The 22,226-nt window shown below is 41.4% G+C and overlaps 1 protein-coding gene, 2 long non-coding RNA genes and 1 other non-coding gene across 5 annotated transcripts in view; 2 read left to right on the top strand and 2 right to left on the bottom strand.

The window, feature by feature from the left end:
* EPB41L4A (erythrocyte membrane protein band 4.1 like 4A) overlaps positions 1-15,489 on the top strand; it is a 239,004-nt gene extending 223,515 nt beyond the window's left edge. For both annotated transcript variants that reach the window (XM_057307352.1, XM_026498459.4), the window contains 5 exons: positions 6,671-6,718; positions 7,284-7,352; positions 8,397-8,507; positions 9,765-9,846; positions 13,396-15,489. In XM_057307352.1, coding sequence (XP_057163335.1) covers positions 6,671-6,718; positions 7,284-7,352; positions 8,397-8,507; positions 9,765-9,846; positions 13,396-13,524 — 439 coding nt within the window. In that variant the 3' untranslated portion in view covers positions 13,525-15,489. The remainder of the gene's footprint in view (positions 1-6,670; positions 6,719-7,283; positions 7,353-8,396; positions 8,508-9,764; positions 9,847-13,395) is intronic.
* LOC113254994 (uncharacterized) lies at positions 13,941-17,447 on the bottom strand. The gene is made up of 3 exons (XR_003316030.4): positions 16,931-17,447; positions 16,387-16,458; positions 13,941-16,001 (listed from the first exon to the last, which is right to left on the bottom strand). It is a non-coding gene; the product is annotated as an uncharacterized LOC113254994 (long non-coding RNA).
* Positions 16,554-16,687, bottom strand: LOC113255429 (small nucleolar RNA SNORA13). Its single transcript, XR_003316302.1, has one exon. It is a non-coding gene; the product is annotated as a small nucleolar RNA SNORA13 (small nucleolar RNA).
* A 171-nt stretch (positions 17,448-17,618) lies between the features above and the next one.
* Positions 17,619-22,226, top strand: part of LOC113254996 (uncharacterized) — a 268,574-nt gene continuing 263,966 nt past the window's right edge. The window contains exons 1-2 of the long non-coding RNA XR_008957588.1: positions 17,619-17,773; positions 18,181-18,287. This is a non-coding gene — a long non-coding RNA (uncharacterized LOC113254996). The remainder of the gene's footprint in view (positions 17,774-18,180; positions 18,288-22,226) is intronic.

Below are 22,226 nucleotides of genomic sequence, written 5' to 3'. Positions count from 1 at the left end.
TGTATGCTGAAAATTTTAGATAATATCTAGGAGGAGGTTTGGATTACGCTGTCTTTTTTTGAAGAGTCAAATTTTGTTCTGGGAGGCAGCTAAATTATTATTGACTACTCTTTTTTTTTATTTAAGATTTTATTTATTTTAGAGAGAGAGCGTGCGCATGAGCGTTCACACGAGTGGGGGAGGGGCCGAGGGGGGGAGAGAGGGACGAGAAGACTCCACACTGATCCCAGCCCATGGGCTTGATCCCATGACCCTGAGATCATGACTTGAACCTAAGTCAAGAGTCGGCTGCTTAACGGATTGAGCCACACAGGCACCCCGATTGTTGGCTACTCTTGATCTTATTTGTTACGTTTGGTTTTATGCTTTGATAGGGTGGGACTTTTTAGACTTTGTCATTAGCTTAAGGTGTGTTTTTTACTTTAGGCTTGGTCCTTATTCCTAAAGCCTGGCCTTTCTGGAGTCTTACTTGAATACACACTGTGCTCAGCATGGCTTGTCCACAGCAACTGCATCAGAACTCTGTACACTCTTCACACTCTCTGGTGTCTCCAGCTCTAAGCCTTGCAGCAGCTGCCCTCAGTCAGGCCTCACATAGTCTTACCCTGCTTATGTAGAGATTAAGTGCAGTGAATATACTCAGCCAACCTTAAGGAAAACCCCATACAGATTCTGGTGGATTCCCCTTTTCTATTTTATTCTGCACTGTAAATTCCATCCTTATCAATAGCCTTACATTCTGATCTCTGCCTCCCTAGCCCCGTGAGACTGTTGCTTCTTGAGTTCCACTTTCCCTTTACCACACTGGGAAGGTGCCCCCAGGCAGGACACTGAAGCAGTTGGGGGGCTTTCCTCATGCTTCCCTTTGCTCAAATATCAAAGGCTTATCTTATCTTGTCTGTTGCCCAGTGTCTGAAAAACGGTTGCTTTGTATATTTTGTTTTTTAGATCTTGAGGAGGGAAGGGTTCATCTGATACCAGTTACTGAATTGTGATCAGAAGCAGAAGTTCAGGAATACTCTTTTGAGGTGGAGAATTTTTTTTTTCCCTCAAACTCATGATCCTAAGATCAAGACCTGAGCTGAGATCAAGAGTTGGACGCTTAACTGACTAAGCCACCCAGGTTCCCTGATAGAGAAATACCTTTAAATTGGGTATGGCTTTTATTAGATCAGCTGAAATCAGAAAATAATGATACTTTAAACTTAAAATCTTATTTAAACTTTATTTTTAATCTTAACTACATGATAAAAATATCAGATCGGATAGAGGATTATCTCAGAAAAATGCAGTAATATGAGAGAACCCCATTAAGAGTTTGATGTTCTGGAATTTAGTTTTAAAGCAAACCATAAAAAGATTTAGCAAATGTTTGGGGTAATTTTGTAACTGAACTTGGGCCAAAGTGCAGTTAAAAAAATGACAAGTGAAGGGAAAAAAAATCTGTTTGAAGAGCAGTTCATTTGGAAGTTGCTCTGTCTTCTTGGTAAAAAGCAGACTGAGAAAGAAGACCTTCCCCACAGGAAGACCCGTTGGAAAACTTCTGTGGTGGGCTAGTGTGAAAGGTGGTTTTAGCTCAGAAGATGGTGGTAGAAATGAAGAGAAGTGGATGGAAACATATTTTGGAAGTAGGAGTGATGGATGTGGAGTGTTAGAGGTATTTTGGATGAATTTTCACTTTGGGGCTGATGGATGGAGTGGGTAGTCATGAGGTTTTACTGAGGGTGGGTGAGATGAGCTGGAGATGTGTGGGGAGAGAGTGTCAAGATTTTTGTTTTGTTAGGTTTGAGAAACCAAGTAGGCAATCGAATGGAAATGTCAAGTAGGCAACTGGATAAAACTGTTACAACTGCAAGATGGTGGAATACCTTATCTGGGCATACCGGGCTCCCTTTTCTTTGAGTCATGACATTAAAAATCTGAGGCTTGTTGACAGCTAAGGAAGTTATCTGCTGGGTGCTGTTGGCATTCTGGGCCTCCCTGGTGTTAGCTTACTGCCTAATCTCCATGGACTCCCTGTGTCTTCCTTACGCACAGATAATACAGTTCTCATAGTTTTGCTGAAAATTCGGGTCATACTTGAATTCAGATACCTGTGACATCATACCTGCAATTACACTTACTATAATTAGTAAGTTCTCCAGATCTTAGTTAATCTCTAGAAACACTGTAAGGTATTAATGTTTTTTGTTTTGTTTTTCCTTGAGATGAGGAGGAGGGGAGATATGAGGAGAGTACGGTGGGGCCAACTCACATGAAGATTAGAATTTGGTTCTATGCAAATTTAGGAACCACTACTGCTTTTTTAAAATGCGGAAGCATGGCTAGAGCAGCATCTGAGAAAGTAATTAAAATTGTTCTTCACATATATTTGGCATTTCAGGTATACAGTAAACCACTTAGCTCGCAATTACTCCCATATTCTTGAATTCCTACTGCACTGTCTATAAATCGTCACAAAGAGGTATATCCACTGGGGGTTTAGAATGGTATGATACATCGTTCACACATGCTTCATTCATTTGTTTTTAATTCCCAGTGAAAAGCTAGAAAACTGTATTTACTATAAGTACCAGAGACATACAATAGTATGAAATACAAAACTCCTCTCTCCTAAAACACGTTAAACTGAAATATAATTGGATCTCATCTAGGAAGTTGTTGAGAAGTACAGTTCTTTCTAGTACATTTTGCAGTTGCATTGCCATGACATTCTTGTTTACTTACTTACCATTAGAAAACTTTGATGAAACTGCTTTTCTGTATCAATCGTTACTCATTGGGGTATTTGGAAGAGGCACTGAAGCTAAAACAATAGTTCCCATAGGTTCAACTTGTGTGTGAGAGGCTCAGGCTCCCTCTGGTGGTGATAATGACTCACTATTTTTACTGAAAAATGATGATGCCAAGATGCGATTGTCAGGGTGAAGCGATGTTCCCAGGTAAACACCAAACAGAAGTCTGATGCCTTAAAGATTTAGCATGTAGGTTTCGGAAGTGACTCCTGAATGATCTTCAGCAGCGAGGTTGCTGGGCTCTGTGGCTTCCCAATCCTTCTTTAATTCTGGGAAGGAGGAGAAGATTAAGCTATCCCTTAATCATGTCTGTTCTGACTACTCAGGAATATGATGAGGAATTACTGAGATATTTGTTAAGGGCTTTGAATTTTTAAAATAAAGATGTTTTCTAAATTTACAGTTTTCTTAGTAACATATTTTCAGCTCCAAATTTCCTTTTAGAGCAGTGTTCAGTAGTAAGATCACAAAAATAAGTCAAATGCTACCACATTTATTTTTTTGTATGATATAGTACACAAAATATAGTGTATTGTACCCTATACTATAATATATAATGTTTTCTAGCTAATATAATTGGAAGGTTAGAAAGATGTAGAAGGGGGATGCAGGCAGTGATGGGGTTTAAACCCTTTGTACAGTTGCCTGGATGGCTCAGTTGGTTAAGCATCCAACTCTTGGTTTCAGCTCAGGTCGTGATCTCACGGGTCATGGGATCGAGCCCCACATGACGCTCCACACTCAGTGGGAGTCTGCTTGAAAGATTCTCTCCCTCTGCCCCTCCCACCACTTGTATTTTGTCTCTCTCTCTAAAATAAATAAATAAATCTTAAAAAAAAAAAAAACCTTTGTAGATTTATGAAGTAGTGTTCTTATTTTAGGGGTTGGGAAGAAAGGAAGATGCTGATTCTAAATGATGTCTCATCAAACAAATTTCTCTGAAAAATGAATATTTAAATTGGACTATTGGTATAAGGTGTGGATGAGGGATGGTTTTTTTTTTAAATACTAGACTAATATTGGACTTAATGGTATTTTTTATAGAAATAGAACATTTCCTTAGGAACTTATTTGGAGAGTTCAAGTAAAACATCTGCATAATTAAGGGTCTTTTAATTAAGAAAAATGGCTGTCAAAATCCCACTGCTTTCTAAATCCAGAAAATGAGGTTGAGCTGTAGATCCTGAAGTCATCCTAAATTATTGATTAAATGTGTGCAGATGTAAGCATAAAAATAATATATTCCTCATTGGCATGTTGCCTGTGTTTACATCTGTCAAATCACAGGTGGTCTAGAAATTGGAGGAAATTAGGGTTTTTTTGTTTCTTTAGCTTTGGAACTTCTCCCTGCCCTAAAGCTGCTTGAAACTGCTGCCCATTTCAGAACACAGTTTACTTAAATATATGACTATTACAGATGCTATTGAGCTGATACAGATAGACTGAATTTCTGAATCTTTTAGGATCATTATTTATGGCTAGAAGTACTACTGTTCCCATCTGGGTTAAGATAACATTTCTGCTACTTCTTACAAGATGGGAATGAAAGGCATTGCCTGTGGAATTGCAACAATAGTAATTTTTTAAAACGTGAAAATAGATTTATTTTTTTTCTTTTTTAATAACTAAGGTTAGAAATTCTCGTGGCTAAAAATAAATCAGTAAAAATAGGCTAAGTATAAATAAGCAAATAAAGTTACCTGCAATTCCCAACACTCAGAAATATCCAGTGTTATTGAGTTTTTTGTATATTGTTCATATTCACCATCTCTCATCACTAGCCTGGTGTGGTGGTCGTGGGGGGCCCCTTATTGCTTTTTCTCATTCTCCCTCTCTCCTTCCTCAAAGCACTCAGTTTTGACTCTCATGCCATCAAAATCACACCACTTACTGTGGCTCATCAACTGTGCCCTGCATCTCCTCCCTCATTCTTTAATTCTTTTAAAATTTGGTTCCTGCCTTGCTGTCATTCTTCCCAACACTGTTTCAGTATCCACATAATGGATCTCTGCAGTGACCTGGCCTCCCAGTTCCTCCACCCAGCCATAGCCACTTTACTTTCAGGTCATACCTTTGACCGGTCATTTCTGATCTCGGGCAGTTTTGCCCCCCATGCGACATCTGCCGATGTCTGGAGATATTTTTGCTTGTCACCCTGGGGAGGTATTAGTAACATCGTGGGTAGAGACCGTAGGTACTACTAATCATCGTCTGATGCACAGGACGACCCTCGGTAGCAAAGAATTACCTGACCCAAAATGCCAGTAGTGCTGAGGTTGAGGAACCCAGCTCAACTCAAAGATAGCCACACTACTGCTCTTCCAGAGGTAAGGAGGATTATCAATAGATGGCCTCCTAACCTAGATGTGATATAAATCTTTAGACTGCTGGCGACCTTCTGTGAGAATCAGATGGTGTATAGTTAAAACAGAACCATCTTTCCTCTGGGAATGGAGTAAATAACTTAGTGCTTTTTAATATTAGCACCTTCTCTGGCAGTGTCATTTAATGGGTTAACATGTTGTCTATTGAATCACACCAGCCAAATGTAGGAAAGGCAGATTTCTTACAGAAAATCCTCCCAAAGAAGTGTTTCTTACAATTTTTTTTAAGCGTATTATTTTAATATATAACAAGATCAACATCTAACAATATCACGTTTTATATGTTCGAGACCAAGGCTTCATCCCCTCATCTTCCGTGTTTTGATTCCTTTTGAGTTAATTAAAAGACCTTTACAGGTTTTTTTTCCCCATAAAAGGAAAAAGAAAAACTTGGTCAATTTAATTGCTAGAAAGTAGCTTGTTGTATTCTGTGGGCTCAGAAAGCCCTACCAGAATGCCTCAGTGGTGCCTCATTAACTGAGAAAAATGCAAGCAAGGATAATATCATATGTTGAAAGTGATATTGAGCCCAAAATGTTGATACAGATTATGAATGTAAAATTCCACAGGACAGAGTATTGCAATGGCTTTGCACACCTCCAGGCCTTTTAATTGTTAGGGTTTGGGTCCTTTGGGCCTTTATTAGGCCTTGGTTCTGTTGAAAGGATGAATGAAAGCTTATCATTTCCTCACTAGGAAAAAAAGCCATTCTGTGGCAACAGTTTCAGTGCTAATAGATTTCTAGTATTCATTGCTACTATGGGGAGGGTGGACACATGAACGCTGACCTCAGATTTCTCATTCTAGGAAGTTAAAAGTACTGGTATAATTTCTACTCAAGTAGCTTTTGGAGAAGAGATTTGTGGGGTATGTAGATAGGGATGGAGAAGGGCATATAGTGGGTGACAGTACGAGCCACACAGAGGTTCCAGCATTTCTGGGTCGTCCAGGCTTTGAGCCAGAACCACAACATCAGATGTAATATGAAAGGTGGGTCACTGGCACAGTCAGCCTAGTCTGGACTGTCCCACCATTTCCTTTTCCCTGTGGTTGCTGCTTCCACTAGGTAATCACAGATCATGTTGGGAATCTTCCATATTAATAGAATCAGGATGAGTTCTTTGCCTTTACTTAGAAATAGGCAGAAGGACCAGAAAGAGAAGCCCTGAATCATCTTTACTGTGAAATCACCACTGGAGTGTGTGTGGATTTGCTCCTGAACTTCTAAGTTCTTTCATCAAATAAAGCCCTGCCTGGTTATGGCTGGTTTTTCTGTGATTTCTCTTCAGTAGCGCAAGTAGAGAAATGATCTGGTATCTTTATACTGTCCCACATGGGCTCTCCCTGCCCAGTCTTTCCTTGTCTGGTCCCAGCTGTCAAATAGGAACTTAACGGTCTGAAAACTATTACTGTTGCTGCGCTCAAGTTAGCTGTGAGATTATTAGATGAAGCATGTTTGCAGAGATGAATGGTGTTTTTTTCTATTTATAGGAGGAGCCCTGATATCCAAGCAAAAGAAGAGTTATGGAAGCATATTCAGTAAGTTCTGGTTTTTTTGTTTTGTTTTGTTTTAAAACCCATGTAGTGTTAAGGCATTTACAAGGAAGACTGCGGACACCAGGAGGCAGCCTCTGGCTGAAGCATGTCACAGCCTTCATTGCCGTCAGTATGTGGAACACTGCCCTCCCATGGTGGTGCCTTCCCAGGCCAGCAGCCCTCTACAGGTAGTCCTGTCTTCAGACGCGTTAGCCTCTCCTGTAATTGGGCCCCAGACGGGCCAATAGTTTACAAATAAATACCAAGGAAAACAGGTTCAGAAGGAAAAGATGCCTAGTATAGGGGCAGCAGCAGATTTTTTGTTGGGAGATGATGGGTGTAGAGTCTACATTCTGGGTATAGAAAAACAGAAAAGGGTTTTTTTCCCGTTTATCCTTGAATACGTTCTAGTTTTTTAATCTTTGTTCCTCGCTTATGTTTCTCTTCGTTTTACTAACATTGTGTTTTGGGACAAGATTAGGAAGGCAAAACTGATCTGCTGATGGTGAAAGGTATTAGTATTTATATCAGCATCATAACTTTAATTTTCTGGCACATTCCCTTCTAGAAAGGAACTTGTGGATCCTTCTGGACTGTCTGAAGAACAATTAAAAGAGATTCCATATACTAAAGTAGAGTGCGTATGTCTTTGAAAATCTTTTCACAAAAGGTTTATTAATACTTATAAATAATCCATTCTTACTATTCAGTGGTGTTCCATGAAGTGCTTTAATTTGTCTTTGCATTTTAACTAAAATTAAAACTTTAGGGAAAGGGGTAGGAAAGGGTGTATTCAAGCTCATCGTTACTCTGCACTACAATCACCACCATCTTCTATTAATGGCCTGTGTGTGTGGTAGCTGCAAAGGGGCTTTTGATGATTAATGTCAGTTTTAAAATAAAAATTCTTTTTTTGAGATATTCATTGATTGGTAACAATGCTTCTTCTTATTCATTACTTTAACGCCCAGAGAATTATGTTGGCCACAAATCCTGTCATATAAGCCCAATCCAATTCCTGTCTTAGAACTAGCACAATGAAATGCTTCATGGAAGCGTAACAGGACTCCCTAATCATCATTCAGTGTTGGATGCAGCATGAGATGAGCTGTTTACTCTGTTTTCTACCCTGTTGTAATTAGTTAAGAGAAAGTGGGATTCTATTGCACTGCTTTATGTCCCTCTGGAACCCATCCTTGCTTCCCGCTCTGGTCAAACAGCAGGTCGATACACACCCTCCCCAACTCCCCTTCCTACCTCTCCTTATCTTTGGGCCAAAGATTTAATTCTTAATGACAGGCTAATCAGTAGCTAGGACAAGGACCAACTTTTTCTGGTAGGAATGCCATTTTGTCTGCATTGTAGGTGTTTTTCTTCCACACTTTCGGAAAAAATTCAACTGGGAATAGTTTCATTACAATTTTTTCATTTAAAAGAATATATATGTATACCCACATACATGCAAATACTCGAGTGTCATTTTCATGTATGGTGAAAGGAGCAGTTTTCTGTTGTTAGCTTGTGAAATTTAAGCCAACTTAGGCTTTCCAAGCTCAGAGGGATCAAGTTCTTTTTAAACTCTCAAAGTCTTACTTCTTTGTGGTTTCCATATTAAGGGAAAATTCCAAATTATCCTGTTCTGACTCCTGGTATTTTTCTACATTTTTGGCTGCTCGTTCAGGACTCAAGGTGACCCAATCCGCATCAGGCATTCCCATTCACCGAGAAGTTACCGCCAGTATCGCCGGTCCCAGTGTTCAGATGGAGAGCGATCTGTTCTCTCGGAGGTGAAGTAAGTAGGCAAGCTTGAGTTCATCATTCTCTTCATGGCTCCAGCTCCAGAACAGCACAGTATAATGGGACTTTCTGCAACGATGGAGATGTTCTGTATCTGCGGTTATTATTTGAAAGGTGGCTAGTGAGACTAAGAAACTGAAAATTTAATATTATTAATTTTAATTAAATTTAAATAGCCCTGTATGGCTAGTGGCAACCATATTGGATGGCACAGATCTAGACCATACTTAGGCTAAATCATGGCACCTCCAAGCTATGCACTGAAACTTTTATTTTTATTTTTTAAGATTTTTATTTATTCACTTGACAGAGAGAGAGAGAGCCAGCAAGCACAAGTGGGGGGAATGGCAGAGGGAGAGGGAGAAGCAGGCTCCCCGCTGAGTAGTGAGCCTGATGCGGGGCTCGATCCAGGATCCTGGGATCATGCCCTGAGCCAAGGCAGATGCTTAACCCTCCTGAGCCACCTAGGCACCCCTGCACTGAAACTTTTAGAAGGAAAAAATGTATGAACTATTCTGTTATGAATACATCCTTATTTGAGAGAAGTAGCATAAGTTTCTTTCTGATCTGATGACATTTTCTTTTACTACAGCAAATGTATGTTGCAGTCATTTATTTGTATTTAGGTTTTTTTGTTTGTTCGTTTTTTGTTTTTTTGAGGAAAGTGACCATATCTCACACTAGGGTCACAATAGGTGCTATATTTTAAATGAATATGTTAATGGAGTAATTATGCATCATGTACTTGGTATTGCTAGGTAGGAATGTTAATCATTGAACTCTGAATTAAGGCTCAAAATTTTAGTAAACATTAATAAATTGGGAGATAGACTAACCCAGTAGAGAGAGGTATAGGCCAGGTTTTATTTTTTGTTTTGTTTGTAAAATGTAGAGCCTGGCTATTTATAGCTCCATAGGTTTATAGAAAAAGAATAAATGGCTAGTAAATGCTTCTCTGGAAACAAGTCAAAAAGCCATTTATACGTATCACAGTAACAAAAGCATATGGGAACCACACCTGTTTTATTCTTGGTTCTTCCATTTATTGGCTGTGATTTTGAGCAAGTTACTTAACCTGCTCAACTTAATTCAGAAACATTTATTAAACACGTCTCTGTGTAGAGCATTGTGTAGGCAATGTGAGGGATACAAAGGTGTAAAAACATGCTTTTCATCCTGAAATCCTCTTCCAGCTAAGGTTGTGATTCAAGGTGTTGTCTCAATCCTTAATTCTAAAACAAATTCTCTGCAGTTCAAAAACGGATCTCGTCCCTCCACTTCCTGTGACCCGTTCGTCAGATGCTCAGGGTTCTGGTGGCTCCACGGTTCATCAGGTTGGTAATAGTTTTAAGGGGTTGGTACTGATGACAATTTTTGAGAAGCACTTTTCTGAAAGTTCTTTTGGGGAAATAGGGCAATGACTCTCTTCACTCGGAGATTCTGTAATTTTGTGGAAGAAGGAAGGAGGGTTACGTGATCAAGGCAAGGCACAATGTGGGAAGAGTTACGTCAGAAGTGAGCTAGAGCTAGTGCAGGGTCTCAGATGATCTGATGTTGGAGCAGAGCCGGGGATAACAAAGATGGTAAGGTTGTTTGGAGCCAGAACGAAGAAACGATGGCTTCACTTAATTAAAAAAAAAAAAATCTTTTAGCTATTTTTTGAGCCAGAGAAGCAAGGAGAAAGTGATAGACTCACAGCAGGCAGATGTTCTATTGTTAACTGGAGACAGGAGAATTACTCAAGTCCTATTTTATTTCTGTCTTCTCCATCAAAGAGAATTACTTTTGTTCTGGAAATGTTTAAAAAAATGTGGTTAACAGGGAATTCAAGGGCATAGTAGAGCATCTAGCTGCCTTAACAAAATCCATTTAACGCTCAGCTGAATATCAGGGGAGCACTGTTGCAAACACATTGCAGCAAGGTGTTTGACACCATCTCTCATGGTAAGTAAGACAGAAAAAAGGAGGTTGTGTAAGATCACTGGATGGATTTTATTTGGTTAACCATCGCTCTATGAACAAAGTTGATGTTTATAATGGGTCAGGGTCAGCCCACTGTTTGCAGTGCTGTGTTTTTCAGTTTTTAGATCTGGATCCCTTTGGAAAGCAATTATAACTGCTGTTTCTCTCCCATAAAAATGCATGTAAGCACATATGTAGTTTAGTATGTAAATTCAGGGAGTTTATGGACAACCTAAGAAAATGGACTCCAGCGGTACTTGCCATACGCTGCCCTTTGTTTCTCCTGATTAATTTTTGTCATTGACTTGAGCAGGGACAGAAAGGCCTGTGCTGATTTCAGTTAGGTTCCCGGGGAGGAGATTCTGAGATAGAGGTTTACATGGAGGAAGTTTATTAGAAAGCACTCTTAGAATCAACACTTGGGAAGTGAAAGACGGCAAGAGTGGAAGTGTGTGGTGTATGCCCAATAAAGCATCATCTGATTGCACAGGGAGCTCTAGAGCTGAGATGGTCCATCCAGCCCCTCCCACCTGGACACAAAGCTCTTGGGCCTTTACACACTCATATTCACCATGCAGCAAGTCACTTGATAAGGGGTTCCCCGGGGGAAGGGGCTGTCTTCGGCTGAGGGGGGTTTCTGGGGAAGGACTCAGTTTTTGAGCTGTAGCAGCCAACGCTCCCAGCAGCTGGGGGAGTGGACACTTCAGTCCAGAATGGAGACCTGGGTGGTTAGTCACAACTTCCACTAAAGTTTGCCTCATTTTTGACTAGATAGATCTGGGAGAGATAACAGGTTGCCCAAATAATTTGTTTCAATAGTAGTCTTAAAAATTTATATTCAAGATTAGCTTAGACTTTGCATTCAGACTGACCTGCATTTGTGTCTGCTTGTCTCCACACAGCACTTGTTTGACTTTGGACAAACGGTTTAACTTCTAAACTTGCATTTTGTGCAATGTAGGTAATAACCTGTTAGGGTTACTCAGGATAAATAAGCACTATTTTTCAGAACTTTTTGTCTTAAAACTTAAAGTTGGATTCAGTAAAATAAGAATCTTATTTTATTGTGGTTTTGCTTTTCCAATTACTCTAGACTCCCTACTCACCATCACTTAGGAATCTCAAACTTATGCACATTGAAAGAATAGTTCCATTTGCTGCATACAAGAACAACTCCCATGCATCCTCTGACCTGACCAATGGCACTGATTCTAAGCTTGTCTCTGTGGTACCTTTGACTTTGAATTCAACAAACATCTAATGAGCACATGTCAAGAGTGACAGGCACTGGTTGGGTGGTCAGGAGATTATAGGCTAAATCTGGTCTGCCTGTTTTTGTATAGCCCAGGAGCTAATAATGGCTCTTCCATTTTTAAAGGTTGTTTTAAAGAAAGGGGTGGGGGTCAACATGTAACAACAACCAGATGTAGTCCACAATCTGGCCCTTTACAGAAAAATGTTTTGCTGACTCCTGGCCTACACACGGAACACATTAAGTAAACAGGTAAAATTAAAAAATTAGGTAAGCATTATGAAGAAACAAAGGGCTGAGTTAGAAAATCAACAGGTGACCTCCTACAGGGGTAAGAGTGGTCAAAGGAAGCCATCTCAGAAACCAAGGTATAAAGCTGAAAGCTTTATAGGACAGAAGCCACCCATGTGCAGAGGGAACTTGGGAGAGAACAGTCTGTAAAGGGCCTGTGTGTTTGAGCTGAAAGCCCCGTGTGGTCTGAGCATGGTGGGGGTGGGGGCAGATAACACAGGGCTTTAGACACCATGGAAAGTCTGGATTTTATTCTAAGTGCCAAAAGGAAACCATTGATCTGGTTGCCATGTGGAGAAAGGACTTAAGTGACACAGGGAAGCAGGAAGTTGCATGTCTGCCAGCGTGCCAGAGGTCTGGTTGTGGCATGGCCTGCCTACACCTCACCTCCTCATGCAGAAGGCTGGTGAAAGTGGGACGGATGATGGACTCTGATTCACTTTATTTCCTTAAGATATGCAAGCAAAAGGGACAGGTTTAATGGTAGACTAATTTACAAGGTAGTGCTTGTTTTAGGTAACCTCCCTGTTCCTTTTCTAACTCTTTTATTTTTTTTTAAATAATATTTTTTTATTATATTATGTTAGTCACCATACAGTACATCCCTGGTTTCCGATGTAAAGTTCAGTGATTCATTAGTTGCGTATAACACCCAGTGCACCATGCAATACGTGCCCTCCTTACTACCCATCACCGGTCTATCCCATTCCCCCACCCCCCTCCCCTCTGAGGCCCTCAGTTTGTTTCTCATAGTCCATAGTCTCTCATGCTTCATTCCCCCTTCTGATTACCCCCCCTTTTTTTATCCCTCTCTTCCCCTACCAATCTTCCTAGTTCTTATGTTCCATAGATGAGAGAAACCATATGATAATTTTCTCTGCTTGACTTATTTCACTTAGCATTATCTCCTCCAGTGCCGTCCATGTTGCAGCAAATGTTGAGAAATCGTTCTTTTTGATAGCTGAGTAATATTCCATTGTATATATGGACCACATCTTGTATTAGCTTTCCATTCCCCTGCTCTGACACACTGCAGGGTTCTGATTATCTAGAAATCTTCCATTTCAAACAGATGTCCCATACTCTAAAATGATCTTGATTCAACCTTGAAGCTTAGTTTAGAATAACATAGAAAAATGACAACTGGCGTACTGAGGACTAATTTTCATGCATAAAGTGTATTATGCATGTTACTAGGATTTAACTTTACATTGAAGATTTAAGCAATCTTCCTGTTATAACTATTGTATTTGTTAATGGCTTTTGATATTGTGAAGCTCAAATATTTTGTGGTTTGAGGTCTTAATTTCTGATGTATTAAAATTGATTTCATGGGTTTCTTTTCTCAATCTTATCTTTTGAATGTATTTTTTTCTAGAGAAGAAATGGATCTAAAGATAGCCTGATTGAAGAAAAATCTCAGACATCTACAAGCAATCTGGCTGGAAAACACACAGCAAAAACAGTCAAAACTGTCCAAGCTTCACGCCTCAAGATAGAGACTTGATGCCAGGGAAGAAGGGCCTGGGATTGGGGGCGGGAAGGGTGTGTGCCACCTTCACTTTTAAACTGTGAATTGTAATTATTCAAGTATTTTGGACCTGCAAGTGTTTCTTCAGAAAAAAAAAAAGAATCGAACCTGTTCCATCTTTTAAAGGTTTAATAGCGTATTTGTACTGAAGGGCCTTTTTATTAACTGGACTAGTCTTGTGAAAACTCATTCACTTGATGCCCTATTTTCCTTCCTGGAGACTCTGAGTATCTTGTGTCTACAACAAAGATCAGATGCTTCCAGTCAAAGCTCTGGAATCCTGGTGTGCAGCTGCCTGGCTGTGCAACAGCCCACCAGGTGGATGAAAAGGTTCTTCCCAACTCTAGGCCTATCTCAGCCTGTGCACAGATGTATGAAGACTGAGACATCACTTTCAGACTGCAGATGTTTTTATTCATATAAATATGTTCTTTGTAATACTGTATTTTGTGGCATTAAGTTCCACTGGTAATTTACAAATGTAAAAACCTTTTTAAGTGTTGCTTTTAATTTCTGGTGTCCTTGTGTTTTCAGAAAAGAGACTGTGTGGATTTCAGTTGACCTCAGCTTATAAATTCATGACCCTCAACCACAAATGGTCCCTCCATCCTGCCTAGCTACCTAACTCCCCATTTGAGGGTGACTATTACAGGGAAAATAGAAATACTCATGCAGGACATCCCACCTTCTCCCTCCAACTTCTCCAGAGCTGCCATCAGCACTACTACTGTCCCTGCACCTGTGCTTTGGAGCCCAATCTCCTTTAGCCTTATCCCTTTCAACTTGGTTTTAAACTATTAACTCTCCCACCTAAAAAAAGGCCAACCAACTTTCACAACCACAAATCCCTCCCCAGCTTTTTCTCTCCCACTTTATTGAAAGGGTTATCTGTAGCCTGTGTCCTCAATCCATCTTCTGATCTTGACTTTAAACCGCTCCGGTTCTGCCCCACTGCTCCACTACAGAGTTCACTAAAAACTACTCTGTGTACCAAAGCCCAAGGGTAACTTTCAGGCCGCCCTGCAACATTCTTAGTGCAGTATTCCGTCGTTTCTACGTTTCTGGCTGTCCTTAACTACTCTTCAGTAAGATGCTATTCTACCTCACCATTAGCTTCTCAAAGCTCAGCCCTCTCCCGCTAGGTGGGTCTCATTTATGCCCATAGCCTTAAAGTTTGCTCCTATAGCTTAGTCTACAGACCAGTGTTCTGCCAGGCCACTTAGATGTCTCAAAGGCAATCCCAACTCAACTAGTTTAAAATGCTGCTCTTTGGCTGGATTTAGGACCATTATGCTTGTGAATGTGCAAGACTACACACCTGGCAGTCGTTATAGATGCCTCCCCTATTACCAAGTCCTGTGAGCTTTGCCCTCCACAGCTTAATGATCTCCACAAATTTTACCACCCTGGTCCAAGGTGGTTGTCTCTTGTCTAGACAGTCTTCTCCAACTGGCCCACCGCATCCTTCTTCTGACAGTTATTAACTATCCCTAGGATTCCCTTTGCTGTAAACAGAGCCTTAAGTGATCTGGTCTCTTACCTGTTGTTCAGGCTCATTTTGTAATATCCTGGGCTCAGCTAATGGCCACCTTCAAGCCTCATTAAGCACTCAACTCTTGTCTAAATCAGGGCACTTAAAGAAGGAAAGTAACTACCACGGTCACAAATCTGGACCTTTTCTAGCCCAAGGCCTCTGCACATGCCATCCCCAACTTCGCCTTCCAAAAGTGACACCTACCCTTAGGCTCAACCATTTTCTCAGCTTTCCTGTCTTGGTCAACTCACACGTGGGACTTGTCTCACAAAGTTAAGTTTTATATTTGCGATGACATTTCTGCCATTCAACTCTAAGCTTCCAAAGGGAGGAACTGTTTTGCTCACCCTTGTGTTCCCACTTCTTAGTACATTACTGAAAAATTCAATAAATTTTTTGAATGCTCAGACTATTTGTTCTTTCCTGCAAAGTAGAGGCAGAGGATATACCGACTGCCACTTAGTAAAAATAAAAATGCAGCGACAATGTAGAACACCTGTGACCTAGGAACCAACTAGTCTTATTTGTTCATCATGCAGAAGGCACTGAAAGAAAGCACTTATTTCTTTTTGGGTGTGGCTAAACTGGATATTTCACAAGGCTATCCTTAACTGGTTGCACTGAATATCAATCTATGAGATTTAACCATTTTGAAGTTGCTGGGGGAGGAAGGAGAAACCCTCCCTTTCCCTTTGATCTTTCAGTGAAGAATGCTATTTGCTGGTAGTTAATTACATAATACACAAACCTCCAAGAAGCACAGTGAAATATTTCTTTGTAACCCTACTGTTTTAAGTGTGTATTTATTTATAGACTGTCCAAAAGCAGTAATTTTAGTACCCCTCAGACTCCTGGAAGTTTTAAATGATCCAAGCAACTCTTGTCATGATGTTTTTTTGAATTCCTCATCAAGGACATCCTAAAAAACAAAATAAAGCACTCAATTTGACACGCAAATATTCACATGTATCATAGCTTAATTAAACAATTCATACCCCTCTGAATTACACTAAGTTATGCAGGTCTGAACTCAGCTTTAAATGTCCGCATAAAACACACCTGAGATTTGGCCAAGTGTTTGAAATTTAGGTACTACACACAGAAACACGTTATCTTAAAATTTCAAATGTAAGCTAGGAAAAGGCTACCCTATTTGCTGTTAACTTCAACTTGTTGACTACAGCTGTTGCAGTACTAATACTAATTTAACGCTAACACCCATTAGAAAAGGCACCCCAATCTAGATAGAATTTGCATTATGAGTAACCGCTTTATGACAGAACTACAAGGTAGCATCACCCTACCTTAGGTCACCTTTGTGCTCCCAGTGTTCAGCTAGCTAGCAGCCGTCTTAGCTTCAAGCATCCAGCTTTCACCTGCACAAAATTTAAAAATCGTTTAAAAAAAAAAAACATACACACTTCGCGTTGGCAGACTCAAAATCACATGTGCAAAGTAATGTAAAAGCATCATCTGTTACTTACGCAGCTCCGACACCAAAGACATCAAATTCAAAGGCAGGAAAAGGCTGCAAAGTGTTTAGTTTACGCCTTTTTTGACACCACATTCACTAGTTTCCAAAAGTGAATGGGCAACACAAAGGCTACAAGAAAACTGCGTAAGGACTGCTCTATCAATGGCACAAAGTTGCTAACCCCATCACGGACTGGTTGATGAACTGTTCTGTGGGTTAGACCTGGAAGGTGATGAATTCCAGCTGGAGATTCTCTCCTTTACAGTTCAAACCCCAGCCTAGGGAACGAGAACTCCAATTTAAAATGTTTTAAGTGGTTAAAACTTTCAAGCTGCAAGGCAACTGGTTTTTCTCGCACGAACACGCAAACTCACCTGCAAAGCGGACGACACTCATTCGCCGAGTTCTGCCTCTTGAAACAATTGTCAAGATCTAAACCTTAAACCGCACTTTACTCCTACGGGGACTTGATTCCAACTGTGATGCAGCAGGCATACATGCCTACCTATGGTGCGGCCTTCCTCTTTCACACGAGAGAATTCCCCGCTCATCTGAAAACCTCCCTGACACACGGTCGATGACCGATCAAGTCAAACGCACTCAAACCCATGTCCCGTCTCCTGGCGTGGGTACCAGCCTGAGAGCCTCTTCGCGGCCTCCCGCGGTCCCGCGGCAACGCGGCCGAGGCCAGGCCGCCGCCCTCCGCAATCCACGGACTCAGGGCCCGCCCGGCTGCAAGAGGCGTCTCACCACCCTCAGGGGCCCAGCGCCCTGGAGCGTCGGAGGCCAAGAAGCCGCGCACGCCGAGCCCCCGCCATCCCGGAAGGCGCACAGCAGCCGTCCGCCGCCCCAGCGCACAGGCGAGAAAGGCCGCCCGCCGCTCCCACAATGCTTTTCTACGGCTGGAAGGACCCACTGTCCGGGGGACGGGGGAGGACGGACTGTACCACTGGCCGCCGCGCCCTCGCGAGACGCCGCCGTGTGGCGCGAGGGCGAAGTGCGCAGCGATTGGCCGGGGGGCGGGGCTCCAGGGAGGAAGACGGACGGGAGGGCGTGCGGTCCGCGCTGTGCGTCGTGCGGCCGGCGCTGTCGCCCGGGCGGGCGTCCTCCGGTGTGGCTGTGTCCCCAGCCCTCGCGGTGTCGGGAGCCTGTGTCCCGCGCTGAGCCTCGGTAGCTCAGAGGACTTGAGAACTCGTGTTCTCCACGGCTGAGGAAGAGTAAGGTTCTTCATTCAAAGAATAGATTCGTGGAGTTGTTAACTCGCTTCAGGCTCCCACCTCAGTGCCTGGGTCAGGTGGGAATGAGAGGGGCAGGGGTCCTGCCTGACGTTCTGGCGGGGCCGGAAAGGCGCTGAACAGGTGACGTGCACACTGGGGGTCCAGAGAGCGTAAGTGCCGAGGAGGAGACAGAAGGAGGTTGTGCGGTCGAACAGCCTGTCCCACAGAAACGGTGCGGACCGCCAATCCCGTTCAGGTGTTCGAACTGCCACAAAACAGTAAAAAGGAGCAAGTTACGTTCATCTCAGTAGTAACAACATGGAATCAATAGAAAATCATTAATGATTAATGATCTATATTAATGATATATTTTGCCTAAAAGTCCGGTGTGTATTTTATACTTCCAGCCCATTTCAGTTCAGACTAGTCCCATTTCCAGAGCTGGGAAGCAGCCTGTGTGGCTGGAGCAGCGTGAAGGAGTGCACAGTGGCGTAAGATGCAGCGGAAGAGACAGGTAGGAGCAAATCATATGAGGCTTTGTACTTGCAGTAGGAATTGGGATCTTACGCTGAAATTTTAGAGTTGGTTAATGATTACCAGAAATAAAGCAGAAGTTGTTAATTGGCTTTTTGCCTCATACCCCTAATGCATTGAAGGAATAGAGACTGTAGTGAGATCTGCTGTGCGATATAGACAGGGGGTCTCCTTGCTCCTGTGGGTCCTAGCAGAGACTCATCAAGAGGCCACATCCTAGGACTCTTCCTCATTTCTTTGAAGCTAGTGAAAGAGAGAGATAAGGAAGAAAGGAAAAAGGTAAAATTCAAGCCCACAACTCACACAAGGACTAGCTGGAATGATACCATTAAATCGAGGACAATGGAGACATACAGAAGGAGTAAATGTGTAATGATCACAAGAAAGGAAATAGCGAAGACCTTTATTAGGAGGTCGCTGTAACATCTGGGGGAGAAAAGGTTGGGGAAGGAGGATACTTCTAGGAGTATAATTTCAAGACATCGAATGGTACAGTGTGGGGTTTATAACAAATCTCAATCTTGCCTTCTTGCTAGGGAAAGTCAGGGAGAGGAACGAATTTCCCTTGAGCTGGAGCAGCCAGCAGACCTGGGTTTACACCTAGCTCTGACACTTGTTCTCTTAGGTAAATAACCACCTCTTTGAGCCCCAAGTTTCCTCATTTATAAGATAATAACTATACCAATGAACCACGTGCTAAAGAATTAAAGTCTTGTGGAATCATGTTACATAGTAACATACAACAAATGACTCTCGTGAGCTTGGCTCTTCCTCTTGTTTACCCCCACCCCAGGTATGGAATCTTCTTGGGTTGAGTTCTTAAGGAAAGGAGAAATATGCTGATGTTTTTCTCTTAATGGCTTGACATTTTTGTTCCCACCTTATGCTTTCCATTCTCCCCTTTATATTTCTTTCCAAAACTCTGAATGGTTCAAGAGTAGATAGAGGGGAGGCATTTGTTCCCATTACGGGATTAGATTGGTGTCAGGAAATCTATTCTAAATTCTTCATCTTCCTGTCTACTTCAACCTCACATAGCCTAATAAGGAAAAGCCAATAATTAAGCCAAGGCAAGCAGCAAGGACGCAAGAGAAATATAGAGGATATTTTCTACCTAGTTTTCCCCCCACCTACTGGGGCTACGTGTGGTGTTAGTGCAGACATGGAAGTAGCTGGGTTTCCTTGTGCGGTAGGCAGAAGCATGGTCCCCCAGAGACGTCCACATCCTCATCTCCTGAGCCTGTGGATGTTTCATTATAGGGTAAAAGAGGCTTTGCAGATGATTAATGTTGGGGACCATGATATAGGGAGATAAAAATTGAAGAGGAAGGCAGAAAAATTAGAGACGTGGCAGAAGAGAAGGCAGGAGAGGGACTCAACATTCCACTGCTAACTTTGAAACGGGAGGAAGAAGATCTTTGCAGCCAAAGAACGCAGTTTCAGCTCTAGTAGGTGGGATTGGCCTTCAGCTGACATCAAGGAACCAGGGACTTCATTTCTACAACTGCGTGGAACTGAATTCTGCCAACATCCTGAATGAGTATGGAAACCGACTTTCCCCTAGAGTCTCCAGAAAAGAGCACAGCCCTGCAGTTGCTTTGATTTTAGCCAGAGGTGTGATAATAAATTTGTGTTGTTTTGAGCTGTAAATTTGTGTGAATTTGTTATGGCAGCAGGAAAAACCAACACATCCTGTAAGGGGCAGAGTGAGAAGAGCTGTTTTTCTTACCCCACTCCTTCCTGTCCCACTCCAGTGTTCTCATCAGGAACATAAATAAGATTTTGCAGATAAACTGTACATATTTCATTCTAACCATATAGAGTCAAAGTTTGTTATGGTGGGTGCTATAGATGTGAATTAATATCCAATAGACATTAATAATTCGAATACTTTTTGTAATTTAAAGTCATTTGTAAAGTTCTTGGGATTTTCTTCTTAAAAAATCATATTTTCTGCAGAAACTTTCTTTCTTTCTAATTCTTATATTGTGTGTGTGGGTGTGTGCACGTGTGTGGCAAAGAATGTCCAAACTAGGGCGCCTAGGAGAGTGTCTAATAGACAATAGTAGAAATCCTTGTCTTGTTCATGATTTTATTTGAGTGTGAGAGAGAGAGAGGCAGAGGGGGAAGGGTCAGAGGGAGCTGACCTGTCTGCTGAGCAGGGAGCCCGATGCAGGGCTCGATCCTGGGACTCCTGGATCATGACCTGAGCTGAAGGCAGATGCTTAACTGACTGAGCCTCCCAGGTGCCCCTTATTCATGATTTTAAAGGAATGCTTTTGAAGTTTCAGCACATGTGTATGATGTGGATAACATTTTTATGTATTTCCTGTTGTTCATCAGGTTAGGGGAGTTTCCATGTATACCTAGTTTGCTGATAGTTTTTTTTTTTTTATCATAAATGCATGTCAAATTTTATTAGATGTTTTATCTGCCTCTGTTGAGATGAATGTATGTTTTTTCTTGTAATTTGTTAATGTGGTGAATTGCATTAATGCAATTTTCTTTTTTTTTTTAAGATTTATTTAATATTTGAGAGAGAGGGAGAGAGAGAGAGCAGGGGGGAGGGGCAGAGGGAGAGAGGAAGAGGGAGAGGGAGAGAAACTCTTAAGCAGACTCCGCTTTAGTGCAGAGCCCGATACAGGGCTCAGTCTCACTACTCAGAGATCATGACCTGAGCCAAAACCAAGAGTCAGATGCTTAACCACTTACCCGACTGCACCAGCCAGGTGCTCTGCATTAATGCTATTTCTGATGTTGAAGCAGTCAGTCTGCCATTTCTGAAAGACACCAAATTGGTCATTTCAAAAAATATTGCTTAGAATTTTTGCACTTGCATTTATGGATGCGATGGGACTGTGGTTATCTTTCTCATCCTGTCTTTGATAGTTTTGTTGTGCAATTATATAGATATCTACCTAATATTACTAATTTGTTTCTGAAAATCAGATGTTCCCTGCAAAAACCTTAACTGGGAGCCTATTTCTTTTTATTTTAAATAATATCATTGTAATTTGTTACTTGTTAACCCAAACCAGTTTCCTAAAATGTAACTATAATAAGGTAAGCAAACCTCTATTAAGTAACGTTGGGATGTAAATATTCAAAGCTTTGCTTCCTGAATCACTAAACAATATAGCTGTTAACAAATAGTCGCTTTGTCAGCAGTAACATACTCTCATTGTTACTGCTTTTCTGCTTGCTTTTTTTCCTTCTCCATTGAGCTCCTTGACACTTTCTCAACCATTTTAGTTCTTATTCTGCACGACTAGGGAAAAAAGGGCAATAGGAAATATGAAGGGCACTGTGGAAATGTGACAGAGAATGATTCACACAAGGGATGATATTTTAATGTTTCTTTTATCACCAGTAGCATTTATGTGGAATATCCCCTTCATTGATATTCGGTATGCTTTTTGATTTGCTGACATGATGTGGACATTTTACCAAATGTTTCTAGTGTAACTCAAGGCATTTCCTACACTTTTGTTGTTGTTATTGGTAAAAATGTTATATGGAGTTTTGGGGTGCTAAATAAAATATTTCCTACATAAATCTCAGTTGAAGTGTTGTTTTGAGAGATATGTATGTTGTATGACATTGGAGAATTAAGTATGAGAGGGCATTTACTGGAAAAACATCAAACAGGGAGATGTTCTGTGGAGTATGCCTGAAGTGGCTTTATAAAATTACTTGGGGTAACTTTTCCTCTTTTTCTCTTCTCCAAAAAATTTAAGATAATGTCAGAATTAATTTTTTAAATTTTAAAAATAAACCACATACTTTTTGGGGCGCCGGGGTGGCTCATTTGGTTAAGCATCTGCCTTCAGCTCAGGTCATGATCCCAGGGTCCTGGGATCGAGTCCCATGTTGGGCTCTCTGCTCAGCAGGTAGTTTGCTTCTTCCTCTCACTCTCCCT

Source organism: Ursus arctos, unplaced genomic scaffold (genome assembly GCF_023065955.2).
Source record: "Ursus arctos isolate Adak ecotype North America unplaced genomic scaffold, UrsArc2.0 scaffold_5, whole genome shotgun sequence".
Taxonomy (NCBI): domain Eukaryota; kingdom Metazoa; phylum Chordata; class Mammalia; order Carnivora; family Ursidae; genus Ursus; species Ursus arctos.
Note: the sequence above shows the minus strand (reverse complement) of the source record. Positions and strands in the feature narration are given on the sequence as shown.